The 18,143-nt window shown below is 44.5% G+C and overlaps 1 protein-coding gene across 1 annotated transcript in view; it reads left to right on the forward strand.

The window, feature by feature from the left end:
- LOC112632376 overlaps window positions 1-12,158 on the forward strand; it is a 40,307-nt gene extending 28,149 nt beyond the window's left edge. Inside the window, exons 3-4 of the mRNA XM_025398108.1 lie at window positions 7,080-7,166; window positions 11,154-12,158. Coding sequence (XP_025253893.1) covers window positions 7,080-7,166; window positions 11,154-11,377 — 311 coding nt within the window. The 3' untranslated portion in view covers window positions 11,378-12,158. The remainder of the gene's footprint in view (window positions 1-7,079; window positions 7,167-11,153) is intronic.
- Window positions 12,159-18,143: the final 5,985 nt, after the last annotated feature.

Genomic DNA, 18,143 nt, shown 5'->3' on the forward strand with positions numbered 1-18,143 from the left:
CCACCATGCTCAGCTAAGTTTTGTATTTTTAGTAGAGACGGGGTTTCACCATGTTGACCAGGCTGGTGTGAAACTTCTGACCTCAGGCGATCCGCCTGCGTCAGCCTCCCAAAATGCTGGGATTACAGGCGTGAGCCACTGCGCCAGCCTTTTTTATTTTTATTATTATTATTTTTTGAGACAGAGTCTTACTCTGTCACCCAGGCTGGAGTGCAGTGGTGCAATCTCAGCTTACTGCAACCTCCACCTCCCGGGCTCAAGTGATTCTCGTGCTTCAGCCTCCAGAGTAGCTGGGATTACAGGTGTATGCCACCACCACTGGCTAATTTTTTGTTGTTGTTGTATTTTTAGTAAAGACAGGATTTCGTCATGTTGGCCAGGCTGGTCTCAAACTCCTGAGCTCAGGCAATCCGCCCACTTTGGCTTCCCAAAGTGCTAGGATTATAGGCGTGAGCCACCGCTCCCAGCCCATAGGTTCTTACATAATGTTCACAACCATCCCGATTATCTTCTTTTTCCATCTTTGAAACTGAAGCTTTAAGGAGTGAAGCATGGAGTGAGGATTTGGACCTGTGACTCCTGACCCCTTACCTAGCTAATCTCTCCAGCCACCCACAGAGCACAGCACTTGCAGACAGGCCCTGGGTTTGCCGCCTGGCTTCTTTAGTGACCAGCTGCGAGGTTTCAGACATCACTTTCCCGTCTCTAAAATAGGGATGATGCTCCACAGGGTGTTTAGCAGGTTGAATGTGGTCATGTATGAGAAAGCACTGAGCCTCTTGCCTCTCTAAAATGACCTCCCCTGGTCAATTTCATTATCCTGTTTGTTTCCTCCATACCAAGCACCCAGTCTGCAATTATCTTGTTTGTAATCAGGTTGTCCTGTTTAAAACATGTGCTTCCTAAGGGAAGGGACTCAGCCTGTTTGTCTTCCCTGCTACATTCTCAGCAGCACTTAATACAGTCCTTGGCACACAGTAAATGCTCAATAAATATTTTGTTGTCTCCCTACCTCCTCATCTACTTATCATTTTCTTTCTTTTTTCTTTTCTTTTTTTTTTTTTTTTGAGACAGAGTTTCACTCTTGTTGCCCAGGCTGGGGTGCAATGGCACGATCTCGGCTCACTGCAACATCTGCCTCCTGAGTTTAAGCGATTCTCCTACCTCAGCCTCCTGAGTAGCTGGGATTACAAGCATGCACCACCACACTGAGCTAATTTTGTATTTTCAGTAGAGACAGGGCATCTCCATGTTGGTCAGGCTGGTCTCGAACTCCTGACCTCAGGTGATCCACTTCCCTCGGCCTCCCAAAGTGCTGGGATTACAGGCGTGAGCCACTGCGTCCAGTCTTGCTTATTTTCTAAAGCAGGGGCCCGCAAACTGTAACTCAAGGGTCACCTCTGCCTGTCACCTGTTTTTACGCGACTTGTAAGCCAAATGATTTTTACATTTTTTTTTTTTTTTTTTTTTTTTTTTTGAGACAGAGTCTCGCTCTGTCGCCCAGGCTGGAGTGCAGTGGCGCGATCTCGACTCACTGCAAGCTCCGCCTCCTGGATTCTCGCCATTCTCCCGCCTCAGCCTCCCAGGCAGCTGGGACTACAGGCGCCTGCCACCACGCCCAGCTAGTTTTTTTTTGTATTTTTAGTAGAGACAGGGTTTCACCGTGTTAGCCAAGATAGTCTCAATCTCCTGACCTCGTGATCCACCCGCCTCGGCCTCCCAAAGTGGTGGGATTACAGGTGTGAGCCACCGCGTCCGGCCGATTTTTACATTCTTAAACGGGTGGGGAAAAAAAGAATTTGTGACATGAAAATTGTGCAAACTTCAGATTTCTGTGTACGTACGTAAACTTTTAATGGAACACAACCGTGTCTATTCATTGACATATTGTCTATGGCCGCTTTCAAACTATAGTGCAGAGGTGAGTAGTTGCAACAGAGATCGTATGAACCACAAAGCTTAAAATATTCGCTATTTGGGTGTTTACAGAAAAAGTTTGCCTATCCTTGTCCTAAAAGATAAATAGAAATTGTTTGAAAACTAATAGTCACTCTGTTTCTTTACCCTCAGTTATTCATGTGCTTACCTTATTGTCTTTCATTGAGACATTTATTTCAACAAATATTTATTGAGCATTCACTTCTTCTACCAAATAGATCAAGGGACTCAGTTCTGTTTGCCCTCCCATAGTTGGGAGGTGTGTCAGAGAATTGGGGGAATGTAGCCCTAGTGATGGTGACTGAATTTGTGTTAACCCATCAGCTCCGTACCCCTTTGTTATAGTGGCATATGGTGGCTGTTGAATAGAAAGAAGCCACATACATCCCACGGGGCTTGAACCCAAGCTTTTGGCATGATGAATATTGAAGCGCTAGGCAGGGTCTCATAAATGGAGGCCTGTTCTTTTAGATCAGGATTTTCTTTTTCAGTCTGGGACTCACCTGTTACTCTAGGCTCTGAAGCTCTGATCTCTGCTTTTGTCTCTCTGTCTTCTGCATCTCGCAGTGTAAATATAACTAAAACATCTGCAGGTGTCCTTCTTCCTCTTCCCCTATGGTTTCCATTTCCTCTGTCCTCTGTCCTGGCTGTTAAAACTACATTAGCTACGAAGGGGATCAGAGGAATGAGAAATAGTAGTTATCAATATTTGTTAAGTGCCCAGCACAAGCATTTTCATTTTTAATCTTTTCTTTAAAAGGTGGGTACTTTTATTGTTCTCCTATGTTACAGATGAAAAAACTGTGGCTCAGAGGGGCAAAGCAATTTGCCCAGTGTAACATACCTGTGAAGCAGTGAAGCCTGGAATTTGAACCCAGGCATTGTGACTCCAGAGATGGAGCTCTTAAGTATGGTGACAGATCAGGCATATCTGCATATTCTATGACAGGAAAGCAGTGTGGGTGGAAAATAGGGGTGCCTTCCTTTTTTTTTTTGTAATGGCATTTTGGCAACTCCCTCAGGTAGATATCAAAGAGAAAATTGGTAGTCAGACCAGTCGCCCTGCATCTCAGAAAAAACATTTTCTACCAAAGGCACTTGGAAGTGCTAACAGGCCAGAAAAAAACTGGATGAGGGACAAAAAAGACTGACACATGTGCTTTCTGCCGGTGTGGGGTTATCATGACTTTGCAAAATCAAACATCTTGAAAAAACATCAAAACATCTTGACATCTGACAAACCAGGTTGTTTCTCAGGATTGACTCAGACAATGATTGTCCAGAATACCAGGCCATAAATTTAACAGAACTGACCCAACCAGCAATGCCTGAAGTGCCTGTGGAATGTTAATCATGTTACTAGAAAAAAAGGAGTGGTCAAATAAGTATGGGGACGTAGAGTTAAACAAGGGTAAGCAGGATCTTGATTGTGTGAACTTCTGTGACCCTCCAAGAGGGTCAGATATGGATGGCAAGATATGGATGGCAATTATCAGACCTCGGCCATGTGTCAATGGCTATCTCAGGGGACTGGTGTTCTGAGTGTTCCAGGGAACTCCTTTTGGGCAATGCTGCTTTAAGCCTTTCCCTTTTCCTTTCAGCTTAAGAAATCCCAAACATGTTTGTGATTTCAGAGCAGTGTCTTGTGTCAATTCATTGCTGCTTCTAGGCTAGAAAGGGAAAAGGGTTGCCATGTTTCCAGTGATGAAAAAACTTTGTTAGGAAAGATGTTGAGATTAATAATACAAAATTAGATTGGAGTTTTTTGAGAGCCTTTCAGTTATTCAGCAGTGATGTCTCAGTAAAAGTGGAAGTCAACTGGGAACATGTAAACCTTTCTGAAGTGTTAATGTTTCACATAGTTTAGTTTGCTTAGTCTTTTACATATTGTTCAAACCATTAAGTTAGACCTCAGAATATAAAGCATGTTTATTTTCTAATGATAAAAGAAACACACATTTATGTGACTAAGATGTGGGAATTGTAGCCCTGGGCTCTGGTTATGTAAACATGGGAATGTGTGGAATTTACTCATAGTTTACAGGAAGTAAGGTGTCATTGTTTGGATAGTTTCCCGTCATAAAAAATTATCGAATTCGATTTTAAAATAGTAACCTTAGATGTTGTTTTTCTACTCAGAAATTCATAGGAAACCCAAAATTGTATGGTTTTTTCTTTTCCTTTTCTCTGTTTTTGTGAAAGAATTTTCTGCATTTTCTACCGAAAAGAAATTAGATGTTTCTGTTCCTGGCAGTGCACAATGTAATGATGTATATATTTACCACATGCACATGTGTAGGTGACCTGACATTAAACGTAGGGAAACTCTGTGTTGATTTCAGTGATGAGCTCCACGTACACAAAACCATCCTCCTTACTTGGTCATTTCCACAACTTCCAGTCCTGAGAACTGGTCACTCCAGCAGGTTTCAAGTAATAATCTGTGGCTGTCAAACGATTTTACTTGAAGCATTTTGGCTTGTACTTCATTATAAGCTCGCATTTAAAACCAGAGGCAGGCCGGAAGCAGTGGCTTATGCCTGTAATCCCTAAATTGATTTTTGGGGATTTTGGGGAGGCTGAGGCAGGTGGATCACCTGAGGTCAGAAGTTCGAGACCAGCCGGATCAACTTGGTGAAACCTCATCTCTACTGAAAATAAAAAAAGTTAGCCGGGCTCGATGGTGGGTGCCTGTAGTCCCAGCTACTCAGGAGGCTGAGACAGGAGAATCACTTGAACCCGGAGGTGGAGGTTGCAGTGAGCCAAGATCGCACCACTGCATTCCAGCCTGGGCGACAGAGTGAGACCTTGTCTCAAAACAAAATAAAACAAAAATAAATGAAAATTAAATTTTTTTTCTTTCCTCCCTCCCTCTCTCCCTCCCTCCCTCCCTCCCTTCCTTCCTTTTTTTTTTCACAGAGTCTCGCTCTGTCACCCAGACTGGAGTGTAGTGATGCGATCTTGGCTCGCTGCAACTTCTACCCCCCAGGTTCAAGTGATTCTCCTGCCTCAGCCTCCTGAGTAGCTGAAACTACAGGCACATGCCACCACGCCCAGCTAATTTTTGTATTTTTAGTAGAGAGGGGGTTTCACCATGTTGTTCAGGCTGGTCTCGAACTCCTGACTTCGTGATCTGCCCGTCTCGGCCTCCCAAAATGTTGGGATTACAGGCATGAGCCACCGCGCCTGGCCAAAATTTTTTTTTTTTTTTTTTTTTTTTTTACTGTGGTACAACGTAAAACATAAAATGTACCCATTTTACCATGTTAAAGTGTACAATTGAGTGGCATTTACTACATTCACAATGCTGTACAATCATCACCACAATTTATTCCAGGGTAGTTTTATCACCCCAAAGGGAAACCTCACACCTGTTGAGCAGTCTTCCCTGTTTTTCTCCTCCCTCCAGCTTTGCTCTCTCCATGGATTTGCCTATTCTGGAAGTTTCAAACGGAATTGAACAATATGTGGTCTTTTGTGGCTGGCTTCTTTCACTTAGTATACTGTTCTCACAGTTCATCCACACTGTAGCACGTATCAGCATTTCATCCTTTATATGGCTGAATAATATTCCATTTTTGGGGGGTATTACCTTTTGTTTATCCCATCATCAGTTGATGGATATTTGGGTTGTTTCCACCTTTTGGCAATTGTGAATAGTGTTACCATGAATGTTTCATGTACACGTTTTTATTTGAAAACCTGTTTCTAATTCTTTTGAGTATAGATCTAGAAGTGGAAATGGTGAGTCACATGGCTATACTGCTTACCTTAGTGAGTCAACACTGACCTGTTTTTCTCTTATCTTTTTTTTTTTTTTTTTTTTGAGATGTGGTCTTACTCCATTGCCCAGGCTGGAGTGCAGTAGCACAGTCACAGCTCACTGCATCCTCAACCTCTGAGCTCAAGCAGTCATCTCATCTCAGCCTCCTGAGTAGCTGGGAGTATAGATACACACCACCATGCCTGACTAATTTTTATTTTTAATTTTTTTTGTACAGACAATGTCTCACTTTGTTGCCCAGGCTGATCTTGAACCTCTGGACTCAAGCGCTTCTCGCATCTCGACCTTCCAAAATGTTGGTACTATAGGCCTGAGCCACCATGCCTGGCCTCTCTTATCTTTTAAATGCCTTTCTAAAAATAAAAATGCACCACAAAATATCAATCATGAGACTAGGGTTAAAGAATGTTTATATTTCTGGACTGAATATTAAAAGCCTAAGATGTTTCCTTGAGGTCAAAATTCATTCAGAATACTTTGCTAAATGAACAGACAAAGAAGGCAGAAGCCACTTACATTCATTTGCTTCTTGCCATCCTTGGCTTTTTCCTAAAACATTTGGCCTTTCACAAAATTCAGTATCTCGAAAGATGATGGTTATAAATAGATGATACCGTCACTCTCCACTTTGGTTTTGTGCTTTTTCTGGGTCAGACGGAAGCTCTCTAATCTCTTTTGTGATTTGGTTAAATGTAGAGTAATCCAGCGGCAAATCCGAGTTAGCTGCTCATCTTCCTTTTTATGTTTACTTTTGCTTAAATATCATGGTTCCCTAGGGCAGGGTAAAAGGATGACAGATAATGCTGATAATTTCCCAGCATGAAATTTGCTGGTGAGGATCCTAGTCCCAGCCAAAAATGAACAATAATGCAAAGTCTGACTGCCACAGACAGTGAGCTCCACAGAAGGGTATAAGAGCTAGTGAAAACCAAAGTGTTTTCCTATTCACACTCCCCACAGCACAGAGCTCCCCAGTCACCGAAATGTGTGGGGTTTCTTCCCCCACCAACCAGGCAATTCCCCAGCAGACACCAACGGGCTGTCCTATGATTCAATTTAATTCTGGAGTTAGAATCAGATCCTGCGGGTTAAGGGCTCCGTCCCACAGGCTGCTCCTATTTCAGATGCCAATTGCAAGTCCATAGCATGTTGTCACCTGTACTTCTGGGTTTGTTTGTTTGCTTTTGTTTTTTTTTTTGAGACAGGATCTTACTCTGTTGCCCAGGATGAGTGCAGTGTTGGCTCACTGCAGCCTCAATCTCCTGGGCTCAAGTGATCCTTCCACCTCAGCCTCCTGAGTAACTAGGACCACAGGTACGTGCCACCATGCCTGGCTAATTTTTTATTTTTTATAGAGATGGGGGTCTTACTACGTTGCCCAGGGTGGTCACAAACTCCCGGAACTCAGCACCCACCTTGGCCTCCCAAAGTGCTGGGATTACAGGTGTGAACCATTGTGCCCGGCCCACCTATGCTTCCAACCTACCGGCTATAAATCAAGTTACCAGGACCCCTTTCTCAGGTTCCATTAATTAGCTAGGATGTCTCACAACTCAGGGAAACAGTTACTCACATTTACTAGCTTGTTATATTAATAAAGGATGCAGACGAGCAGCCTGATGAGGAGATGCACAGGGCAAGGCAGGTGGAGAGGAGCACAGAGCTTCCTTCCATGTGCTCCCAGGTGCACCACCCTCCAGACACCTTCACACGTCCAGGAGCCTGGAAGCTCTGCGAGCCCTGTCCTTTGAGTTTTTACAGAGGCTTCATTACAAAGACACAATTGATTACATCATTGGCCATTAGTGAATAACTCAGCCATCAGTACTCTCTCTCCCCCTCCCTGGAGGTGAAGGTGGGGTGGAGATAAAAGTTCCAACCATCCAATCACAAGGTTGGTTCCCTTGGCAACCAGCCCCCTTTGGGAGGCTACCAGAGTCCCCAAACATCAACCATCTCATTAGCATACAAAAATACTTATCCCTGCAGAGATTCCAAGAATTTTAGGAGCTGTGTGTGCCAAGAAACTGGGACAAGGACCAAATACATAGTTCTTACATAAATCACAACATCACAAGGGTATGTAGCCCATTCATGAATATGCAGCTCCTCATCGGTTAACTGCTCTTTGGTGGCCCAACCTTCCCAACACTTTCCAGGTTTAGGGAAATAGTTTAGGAATTTTTCTCCATGAGAGGTCTGCTCTCACCTAGGACTTAGATCCCAAATATTGAACAATCAGTATGGTGCAGGCATCAACCAGTCTGCGCACAGGACCTGGGCTATGGTATAATGCAGCAGGTTCTGAATTCTGTCCCCCATCCCACCACCCCACCACCAGGCTCAATGCTGTAGTTGCTGGAACATGAAGTTTCTGGGTCCTGGGATTGGGGTTAAAGAGGCAATGACCATGGGAGGGCATGTTAGGGTATTGGCTATTTACCAACCGATACAGAAGTAGAAGTATTTTATTTTCTATTTATTTATTTAATTTTGTTTTTAAGATGAAGTTTTGCTTTTGTTGCCCAGGCTAGGGTGCAATGGTGCAATCTCAGCTCTCTGCAACCTCTGCCTCCTGGGTTCAAATGATTCTTCTGCCTCAGCCTCCCAAGTAGCTGGGATTACAGTTGCCCACCATGCCTGGCTAACTTTTTGTATTTTTAGTAGAGACGAGGTATCACCATGTTGGCCAGGCTGGTCTTGAACTCCTGGCCTCAGGTGAACCGCCTGCCTTGGCCTCCCAAAGTGCTGGGATTACAGGCGTGAGCCACCGCGCCCGGCCCAGAAGTATTTTAATGTTTACACAGCCAGTATGACTGCACTGATGTGCTACGAGGATTCTATTACTAGAACTATCTTTCCCCACCATCCTTAACCTTAAATCGTCAGGATCAAGATTCTGCTATCTTACTCTACTGTCTTTCCACAAGTGGTTACCCCTTTTCCTATTCGAGAAGGCATCATTGTGCCTCCGTAAGAGATGACCCTTCTACCTACAGCAGTCTAGGAACGTTACTGTCATGACCTGTGGTTCCTCGTTCTTTCAGGAATATCTTCCTCTATCCATTTTACTTGATATCGCCATCAACTTTTTTTTCTAAAGCCTCAGTTACACTTGGTCATTGTCCTGCTTAATAGCCATCAGTGTGTGTCTGACGCCTAAAAATAAACAATCCCCCCACTTCCGGCAAGGGAAAGAAAATCACACATATAACTTTAGAATGACATTCTAGGCCTCGGTTTCATTCCCAACATCTTTTTCAGTGACAACTTCTCTTCGAATCCTTCTCCCTATGCATGGGAATGCATATTCTCCAAATACACCCTGGCAATCACCATCTCTGTCTCTCAATTCCCTCCAAGTATTCTCTTGCTAAAATCCTATCATACTTGCTGGTTATTCCTTCCGTGTCACACCCTCTCCTTTTTCTGGAAGCTGTGGAGGAAGCATGTGAGCTAAGCTGAGCAGCCAGCCTTTTTCCGGGGTTGATGTGAGCATTTGGGGAAAGACCGTGACCGTCTGTGTGAGCCTGGAGGCTGTGAGGCTGTGTGAGCCTGGAGCTGCCACGACCATTTATTCTACGGTGTGGCAAAACCTGTCGGAGAACAAACTCAACGTGGGAGCAGGGCCAAGGAGTCAAGGGATTTCAGGAATGTGCCCTGATAGGCATCAGTGAAACCCTGAGATCCCTCCTTGGATTTCTCTTCTGCTGGGGACAATACATTCCCTTTTTTTTTTTTTTTTTTTTTTTGCCTAAATTAATTTGAGTTAGCCTTTTGTAGCCTGTGAGAACGAGGTGGCCCTTCTTCCAAGACGCGTGTCATACGCCAACTCCTTCTTGTGTTCCTGCCTCATTTTTCTCTGGCCTTTATTTGCACTGTTTCGCCACTGCCTTGGGGTGCGTTGTTTTGCACATGCTTCATCCTGCTAGGATGTAAGGGACTTCGGGAGGACAGATTCCTGGAGTGTCAAGGCCAGATTACATGGTTAATTAGGGAGGAAGTGGATGGTGGGTACTATGAGTGAGTTGCTCTTTTGTGAGATTAGACAGGAAGAAAGAAAGGCTGGTAGGAAAAGGCATAAGGGACCAGGCTCAAGGCTGGCTTAAGACTGACTCTAGAAGTCTCAAGAAGAAAAAAATTCAGCTCAGAGTAGATATGAGCATTCATGCTTTTAAACAAAAGGAAGTCAGGGAAGAGGGAGGAAGAAGGTATCAAAGAAAGAAAGTTCACTGCAGAAATTCCATCTCAGGATCAGCAGGAGGGCTGGGAGAAGAGCTCAGGGAGGTTGGGGTTTGGGAAAGAGAAAAGGGTATTTATTCAGACATATGAATGGAGAAAATAATGTGTTAAGATATGGTGACAATGTAACATAAAGAGGAGTTGAAGGAATACATACTTTATGATATTAATCTTGGCAAAGCAGCAAATCCTCAGTTTATTGGACATGTTATCTAAGGGTTTTAATTTAAGGCTATTTTCCTTAAAACTGCCTTAAGGATTTAACAGCTGTGTCTTTATTTTTCCTCATCACTTGTGGAGGTCACTTCTCATCAACTTCCTAAAGGGTCTCCTTGTCTGTATTCTCTTTCCATATTAATCTCTTCTCTACTCAGTGTCAGGCATTCTGAAGTGTAAATCTTATCTTGTCACCTTCTCTTTTGAAACACTGCAAATCTTCTCAGAAATTCTAGAATGAAATTTTCAGTCCTTAGCTTAGCACATAGGCCCTATATTCTGGGGATACAGATGTCATAGCCTAGCATGGGGATATATGTGGCAAGCAGGCCCTGCCCACCTGTCCAGAACACCTTCAGCCACCTCTTTCCTGTCCCCTTGCTTCCCTAATCCCCACCTCACATTTCACACCTCCACAATACTGAAGTTACTTGGTATTTTCTGCCAAACCGTGTGCTTTTCCATCCCTTGAAATCTTTCTGTATGTTGCTTCAACTTAATTCAATAACATTCATTGAGCACAAAAAAGGTGTCTGTTGCTGTAGTGGGAGCTATAATAATCTTACTCAAACTGATTTACTAGGTTAACTCCTAACTTAGGTTAACTGCGGTGAAGGGATTGCCCTCCCTCTGTTGGAAGCCCCCCAGCCCGTCCCAGCTGGCAGGAAGGGGGCAGCCTGCAATCCCCAAGGGCAGGTCTGGGGCTGCCAGATGCTCCAGGCAGGAGGCCTGAGGGGGCTCACCAAAGCTTGCCCTGCAGGAGATGACAGTGCTGCCCCTAGCTTGTCTGCCTGGTACAGTGGTCCTTGACCTCCTATAGACATTTGCTGGTAATTCATGCAGGATCCCTGTCAGCTTCTTCTTGATGGCATCCTTGGAGCTGCCGTAGATCATTCTACTCTTAGGGGTGCAGACTGAGGTGCTCAGAAGATAAAACACCAGGTCCTCCTCTTGGCTCTCTTTGGTCTCATAGGTTGCGTCACAGAGGACATAGTGGCAGTCCTTGTCTGGCAGCATCTTGACAATTGTGGTGTAGGAGGCGTCAACAGCCTACCCCACTTCACCTGCCAGGGTCCCCCTGCCCTCCTCAAGGATAATGATCTCGTCCCCACTCAGGCAGAGAGCACCGCCTTCTTACGTGTCTTCACCTCCTCTGCTGTTGAAGACTTGTGCTCCTTCTTGTTATCATATCATTGAACACCTTTTTTTTTTTTCTTTTTTCTTTTTCTCTTTTTTTTTTTTTGTTTTTGAGACAGAGTCTTGCTCTGCCATCCAGGCTGGAGTGCAGTGGTGCGATCTCGGCTCACTGCAACCTCCACCTCCCAGGTTCAAGCAATTTTTATGCCTCAGCCTCCCAAGTAGCTGGGATTACAGGCACGCGCCATCACGCCTGGCTAAGTTTTGTATTTTTAGTAGAGACGGGGTTTCACGATATTGGTCAGGCTTGTCTGGGACTCCTGACCTCAGGTGATCCACCTGCCTCAGCCTCCCAAAATGCTAGGATTACAGGCATGAGCCACCACACCTGGCCTCATTGAGCACCTTGATGATGCCATAAGAAACAACCACACCTGATGCCATGATCCTGGAAGTAAGAAGGAGATGGCAGGGAGAGCCCCAGAAGAGAATTCCTGCAGCTGCTGCCGGGATCAGAAGGAACCAAAAATTCTTATGAAGGCGCTGGGTTGAAGCATGAAATTCAAATGCAAGAATGGTACCTTTTACCTTTTGCTCCAGCGTTGGAACAGACTGTGGCTTTTTTTTTTTCAGTTGAGCATGAGGTGAAGTAGTTGGCTTATGTTTTGGGGCCAGGAGTCTCTTGAAATTCTCCACTTACTAATGCTTACTGTCCCAGAGGCATTTAGGAAATGCAAGGCATTTAGGAAATCACAGCCACATTCACTACAGTCCTCATTTTGTGGAATGGCCTGGGCTATTTGTTTTGTTTTATTTATCTTGTTTAAAAGAAAATTACTGAATGAGTATATTTGAATTCAATTAAGTCGGATACTGATATGATGTGACCCCACTGTACTGGTCTGAGTTCTCCAGAGAGTTCTAGTCTGGGAATGCATTTGGAAAGTAATCAGCATGTAGTTAGTAGTTAAAGCTGTGAGTGTGGATGTGTTCACTAACGGGAGTGTGTGTGAAGAGTAAGAGGTGGCAGCCTAGGGGAGAGCCTTGGTGAACATGGATGTTTATGGGGCTGGAGAAGGAGGAACCCAAAAAGGAATCTAAAAAAGGTATGAGCCTGGAAAGTAACATGGAGGCCAAGGACAAGAGTTTCAAAGAAAAGAGAGTGGTGAAAAGTGTGTAGTACTACAGAAAGAGGTATTCCTCTATCTTCTTTAATTCAGATAAGCCTGGAGGGTATCCTTTAGATTTAACAGCTTCCCCAAAGCGGCCACCATTGAGAGGCATAGTTGGGGGAGAGAGCAGATTGCAGAGGAAGGAGCTGGGAATGGGAGACTGATTATTTCAAGAGTTAGAAGTGAGCATGGAAGGTTACTAGAGAGGGGGTTGTGGAGTAAGAAAACACTTTAAACATAAATAGAGGGGGAAATTCTTGAGCCTGTTTTTATGATGAAGAGGAGAACTAGTTAAAAAGGAGAGCTTACAAATAAAAGTGCATGGTGGTGGAGATGATTAATGGAACAAGGTCCTGGAGGATTTGGGAGGGGGTGATCTGAAGGCCAGGTCCAACATTTCACCTTGGACTGGAGGAAGGAATAGGAAAAGCAAATGTTTTGCAAACCAGGAGCATGTCTTATTTGTGTCTTTGCCCCTGTGCAGCATGGTGCCTGTTTGCTGGAAGGTGAGGGAGGTACAGATGACTGTGCTGTAGGTGAGGGATGAAGGGTCAAGTGAACACTTGCCTGTTTTCAAAGAGGAGCAGTCAAGACCCTCTATTGAAGACACCTGAGAAAGTGGGGGGGATTCGGAGAGAGAGTGCAGGTTGCGAGGACCCCAGAAGGAGGTGGAGAGGAGGAGGGAGAAGTAATTGTGCTGCTGGGAAGGCTCGCTAAGATTGGGGACCATGAAGTTAGAAGCCAAATCCGTGGGACTGGGGGATCTTCTCCAGGAGTGTGCAGATGCCCATGGGTAGGAATCGAGAAGGCAGCACCTGGCTGGGCGCGGTGGCTCACGCCTCTAATCCCAGCACTTTGGGAGGCTGAGGCAGGAGGATCACCTGAGGTCAGGAGTTTGAGACCAGCCTGGCCAACATGGCAAAACCCCGTCTCTACTAAGAAAAATACAAAAATTAGTTGGGCTTGGTGGCGGGCGGCTGTAATCCCAGCTGCTCGGTAGGCTGAGGCAGGAGAATCATTTGAACCTGGGAGATGGAGGCTGCAGTGAGCTGAGATCATGCTGTTGCACTCCAGCCTGAGCGACAGAGTGAGACTCCATCTCAAATAAAGAAAGAAGTAAGAAAAGGAAGGAAGGAAGGAAGGAAGGAAGGAAGGAAGGAAGGAAGGAAGGAAGGAAGGAAGGAAGGAAGGAAGGACATGAAAGTAAGCAAGCAGGCAGCACCTATCAGAATAAGTCATCCACGTGGGAAGGGGATGAGGGGCTACTCTCTACTTTCTGGCATTAACTTTCAATTTCTCCCCCTGAAAGCTCAGCACCTGCTCTGTCCTCAGACACTGAGGTGGAGAGAGTTAAGCTCCTCCAGGCTTTCCCTTGGGGACTTGCATCCGTTTAGTGACCTGTGCTGACCATCACCAGCCCTTGAACAGCCTGGGTTGGGGGTTATGATTACTGCACTTCTGTGCTGCCCAGTTCCACCACACCCCTACTGTGTCTGTTCCTTTTTGTCACGTTCCTGTGCTCCCTACATATATCCTAGAATGGTTAAAAATGTTAAACAGTCAATACCAAGTGTTATTGAGGATGTAAAACAACTGGAACACTCAGACACAGCTTGTGGGAATGTAAATGGAAAAAAACACTTCGAAAATTCTTTGGCAGAAGATACCCAATGACAGTAATTCTACTCTGAAATATATGCCCAAGAGTAAATGCACTAAAAAATAGATACAAGAATGTGTATAGCAGCATTATTCCTAAAAATAACCCAAGATTAGAAACAACCTAGATGTCCATCAGTGGTAGAATTGATAAATAAATTTGCTATGGTCCTGCAGTTGAATACAATTTGGTAGCGAAAATGAGCTATTGCTACACGTGAAAACATGGATGCATCTCACAAACATAATGCTGAGTGAGAGCAGGTGGTGCAACACACATGCTGCGTGTTGTAATTACAGATAAATTTCAAAAGCAGACGAAACTAATGGTTGAAGCAAGGACTGGGAGGGGACGTGAAGGAAGTTGATGGGTCACTGAGAATGTTCTCTATCTTAATCTGGGTGGTGGTTACATGAGCATTTTTACATTTAAAAGTTGTCTAATTCTTTCATAGGTTCTTTTTTTTTTTTTTTTTTTGAAACAGTGTCTCACTCTGTCGCCCAGGCTGGAGTACAGTGGTGCAATCTTGGCTCACTGCAACCTTTGCCTCCTGGGTTCAAGCGATTCTCCTGCTTCAGCCTCCCAAGTAGCTGGGACTACAGGAGCATGCCACCACGCCCAGCTAATTTTTGTATTTTTAGTAGAGACAGGGTTTCACCATATTGGCCAGCTGGTCTCAAACTCCTGACCTTGAGATCCGCCTGCCTCGGCCTCCTAAAGTGTTGGGATTACAGGCGCGAGCCACCACGCCTGGCCACGTAGACGTTGCTTTTGCCGTGCAGCATCTATTCCCCATTTCTGTGACAACAGCACTCTGTCTTTGCTTTTGTGGGTGCATTAGTTACCTGTTGCTGTGTAGTAATATTATCACAGACTCAACAATATATTTGTCATCTCACAGTCTATAGGTCAGGAGTCTGGGTGCAGCTTCACTGGGTTCTCTCCAAGGCTACAACATGGTGGCTGTGGCTGTGTTCTCATCTGAGGCTTCACTGGGGAAATATCTTCTTCCAAACTAACATGGTCATTGGCTGAACTCAGTTCCTTGCAGGCCACTGGAATGAGGGCCTCATTTTCTTATTGGCTATTATTATCTGGAGGCCAGCCTCAGGTCCTAGACCTCAGTCCCTTACCACACAGGCCCTCAACACAGCTGCTTGCTTAATGAAGTCAGCAAGGGAAAGAAAAAGACTTCAGCAAGACAGGTTCTACAATCTTTTGAAACAATTATATATATCCCGTCACCTTTGCTGTGTTCTGTTGGTTAGAAGCCAGACACAGGTTATGTTCATTCTTAAGTGGAAGGATTGCACAAGAGCATGAATGCCAGGAGGTGGACTCGTGGCAGCCACTCGTGTGAGTATTATGAGTCTCTCCACCACAGTAAGGAACAGTCTGTTTCTCATGCCATGTTTCAGGTCCAGCAGACTCCATCCCTCTCACCTTGGCTAAGCCAATCACCACATTCCATTCTCTGGCCACAGTGATTGGATCAAGGTTGGGCATACCACCAAGGTCAGGCCAACTGGGGTCCATGTGACTCAAGTGCTCAGAAAATATAATGTTGAAATGTTAGTAAAGCCGGCTCACCCTTCCACAGGAGAGGAAGGGAACCCAGGATTCAAAAACAGTGGTGCTGGAAGGTAGATTCTGGAGTTACTATCTGTGTCCCAAATCAAGCCCACTTGAGGTAGTCCCTATTTCTGGTTTTTGAGTAATGGACATGTCACACTTTGGAAATCATTGCTCCAACCAATTGAATACATACTTTGTGTGTTTGCCATACTCAAGTAGAGATTAACATGGTGTCAAGCACATAAACTTGCCTTATATTAAAAGAAAAAAAGTCAAGTGCCAAAATGAGTGGGCATAGCATGTAATATGACCAAGGTTGATATTATGAATTGCATCACAATCTAAAGAAAAAGTAGATTCTACCTGTTTGTCTGTAACTGTGTCAGGCTGAATGTCTGAGTGGATTTTCACTACATTTGGAGATCGTATTTGGCATGGCTTGACTTAAAGCATAGGTTTTGAGTAAGGTAACTATGAATTCTGATTTGCCCAGAAAAGCTCCAGTTTAGACCTGTTGTCCCAGTATAATTATCACTAGTGTTTCCTTTCCCTCTCTAAAGTGTTGAGTTTGGGCAATAAATTACATGATTGCCCCAGCTCAGCAGTGTGTTCCAGATTCACTTGGATAGCCTTAGAGAGGACCATTTCCATTTCCAAGAGACGGCCTGTTATTCCCTACAACTGCAGTCAGAGGAAGAACCCCTGGGACTGCTGATTGAGAGAGACATGCGCGGTATGTAGTTATTAAGATACTGTGTACAGAACAAGCAGGGATTCTAACTGAATATGCACCCAAATTCTTAATAAAAGAGTTATAGGTGTTGACTTGCAATTTAGATGCTTCTAACATGAGCACGATATCTTGAACTTCATGGTTAGAAGCAGCAGGGATTCATTGAATTATTAATGAAATGACTGGTTCATTCAAGGAACTCTAGTTCTGCAAGTTAAGAAATTTAAGTAAGAAATGAGTCAGAGGAATTAGAATTTGGAGACCTGCTTGGAAGCAACAGATGAAAGGAAGGATACAAATAGCAAGTGGAGATCAAGGAATCCCGTGGTAGGTCCGCAGAGGCCTCAGCACCCTTCAGACTCCTCTCTTTTTCCTTCCTTCTTCTCCTTTAGAACAAGGACTAAAAATTGCCTTCAAAGAAAAGGAAAGGAAGGTGGAGAGTTGGGGTGGGATTGAGACCATGGGAGAAGATGAGGGAGGTGGTATAATTTAGAATCTTTACAATCATAAGCTCTAGAGAGAACTACTAGGATTTGAAGATTGACTCTTACCTTGATAATTTTATGTGCTTGGACAGAGTTACTATGATCATTTCATCATCCATAAATTATTATGCTAAATTATGAGGATTAAATGAGATAATATGTGTGATACGACTAGCACAGTCCTCAGAACATAGTAAAAATCTCAGTCAAAATTAGCTTCCATGAAGAACAGTTGTTGAGCTCCATACAGAGTAATGTATCATTACTACTCATGTTACCATGAATAACATTTGTTGAACTCCATACAGAGTAATGTATCGTGTACGTTAAACACATTACCTAGGTTGGGTGCAATGGCTTACACTTGTAATTCCAGCACTCTGGGAGGCTGAGGTGGGAGGATGGCTCGAGTCCAGGAGTTTGAGACCAGCCTGGGCAACATGGCAAGACCCCAGATCTCTACAAAAAATACAAAAGTTAGCAGGTATTCTGGCACATGCCTGTAGTCCCAGCTACTCGGGAGGCTGAGGTGGGAGGATTCATTGAGCTTGGGAGGTCAAGGCTGCAGTGAACCATAATTGTGCCACAGCACTCCAGCCTGGGTGACAGAGTGGGACCCTGTTTCAAATACATAAAATTAATGTGTTAGCTAATTTCATACAATGGACTAGACATTTCCCTCACAAATGGAGGAAACTGAGGCTCAGGGATTCCATAATTTACCTTGTTGGCTAGTGAGAGGTACACCAGAATTTATGTTTCCGTAAGCCTGGCTGCATTTGACGGCTCTTCCACCACCCCAGGGTGCTTTGTCTGAACCACCCCTGTATCCCCAGAGCCTAGAACGCTGCCTACCACTCAGGCGCCCACCAAGTATGTGTTGACTGACTGCATGAATACTTCCTGTCTCCTCTCACCATGACGGTTCTTTTGTTCAGTGTGTTGGGCATTTGAGTATCTGGCCCGCAGTGTAGGACACTGCACTCATTAGTATGCTGCTTCTTATCTTTAAGCCTTTGTTTGTGTGTTGCCAATCCCCTGGCTAGACGGGGAATTCTCGGGCCAGGATTGCCTTGTATTCACTGATGCAGGGGACTAAGCTCCGGCATGTTGGAGCCCAGAAAGCATTTTCCAGAAAAATATTCTTTAGAACATCCAAGGATGGAGTATCCTGACTTTTTTTTTTCTTTTAAACACTTAG

This window comes from Theropithecus gelada, chromosome 1 (genome assembly GCF_003255815.1).
Source record: "Theropithecus gelada isolate Dixy chromosome 1, Tgel_1.0, whole genome shotgun sequence".
Taxonomy (NCBI): Eukaryota; Metazoa; Chordata; class Mammalia; order Primates; family Cercopithecidae; genus Theropithecus; species Theropithecus gelada.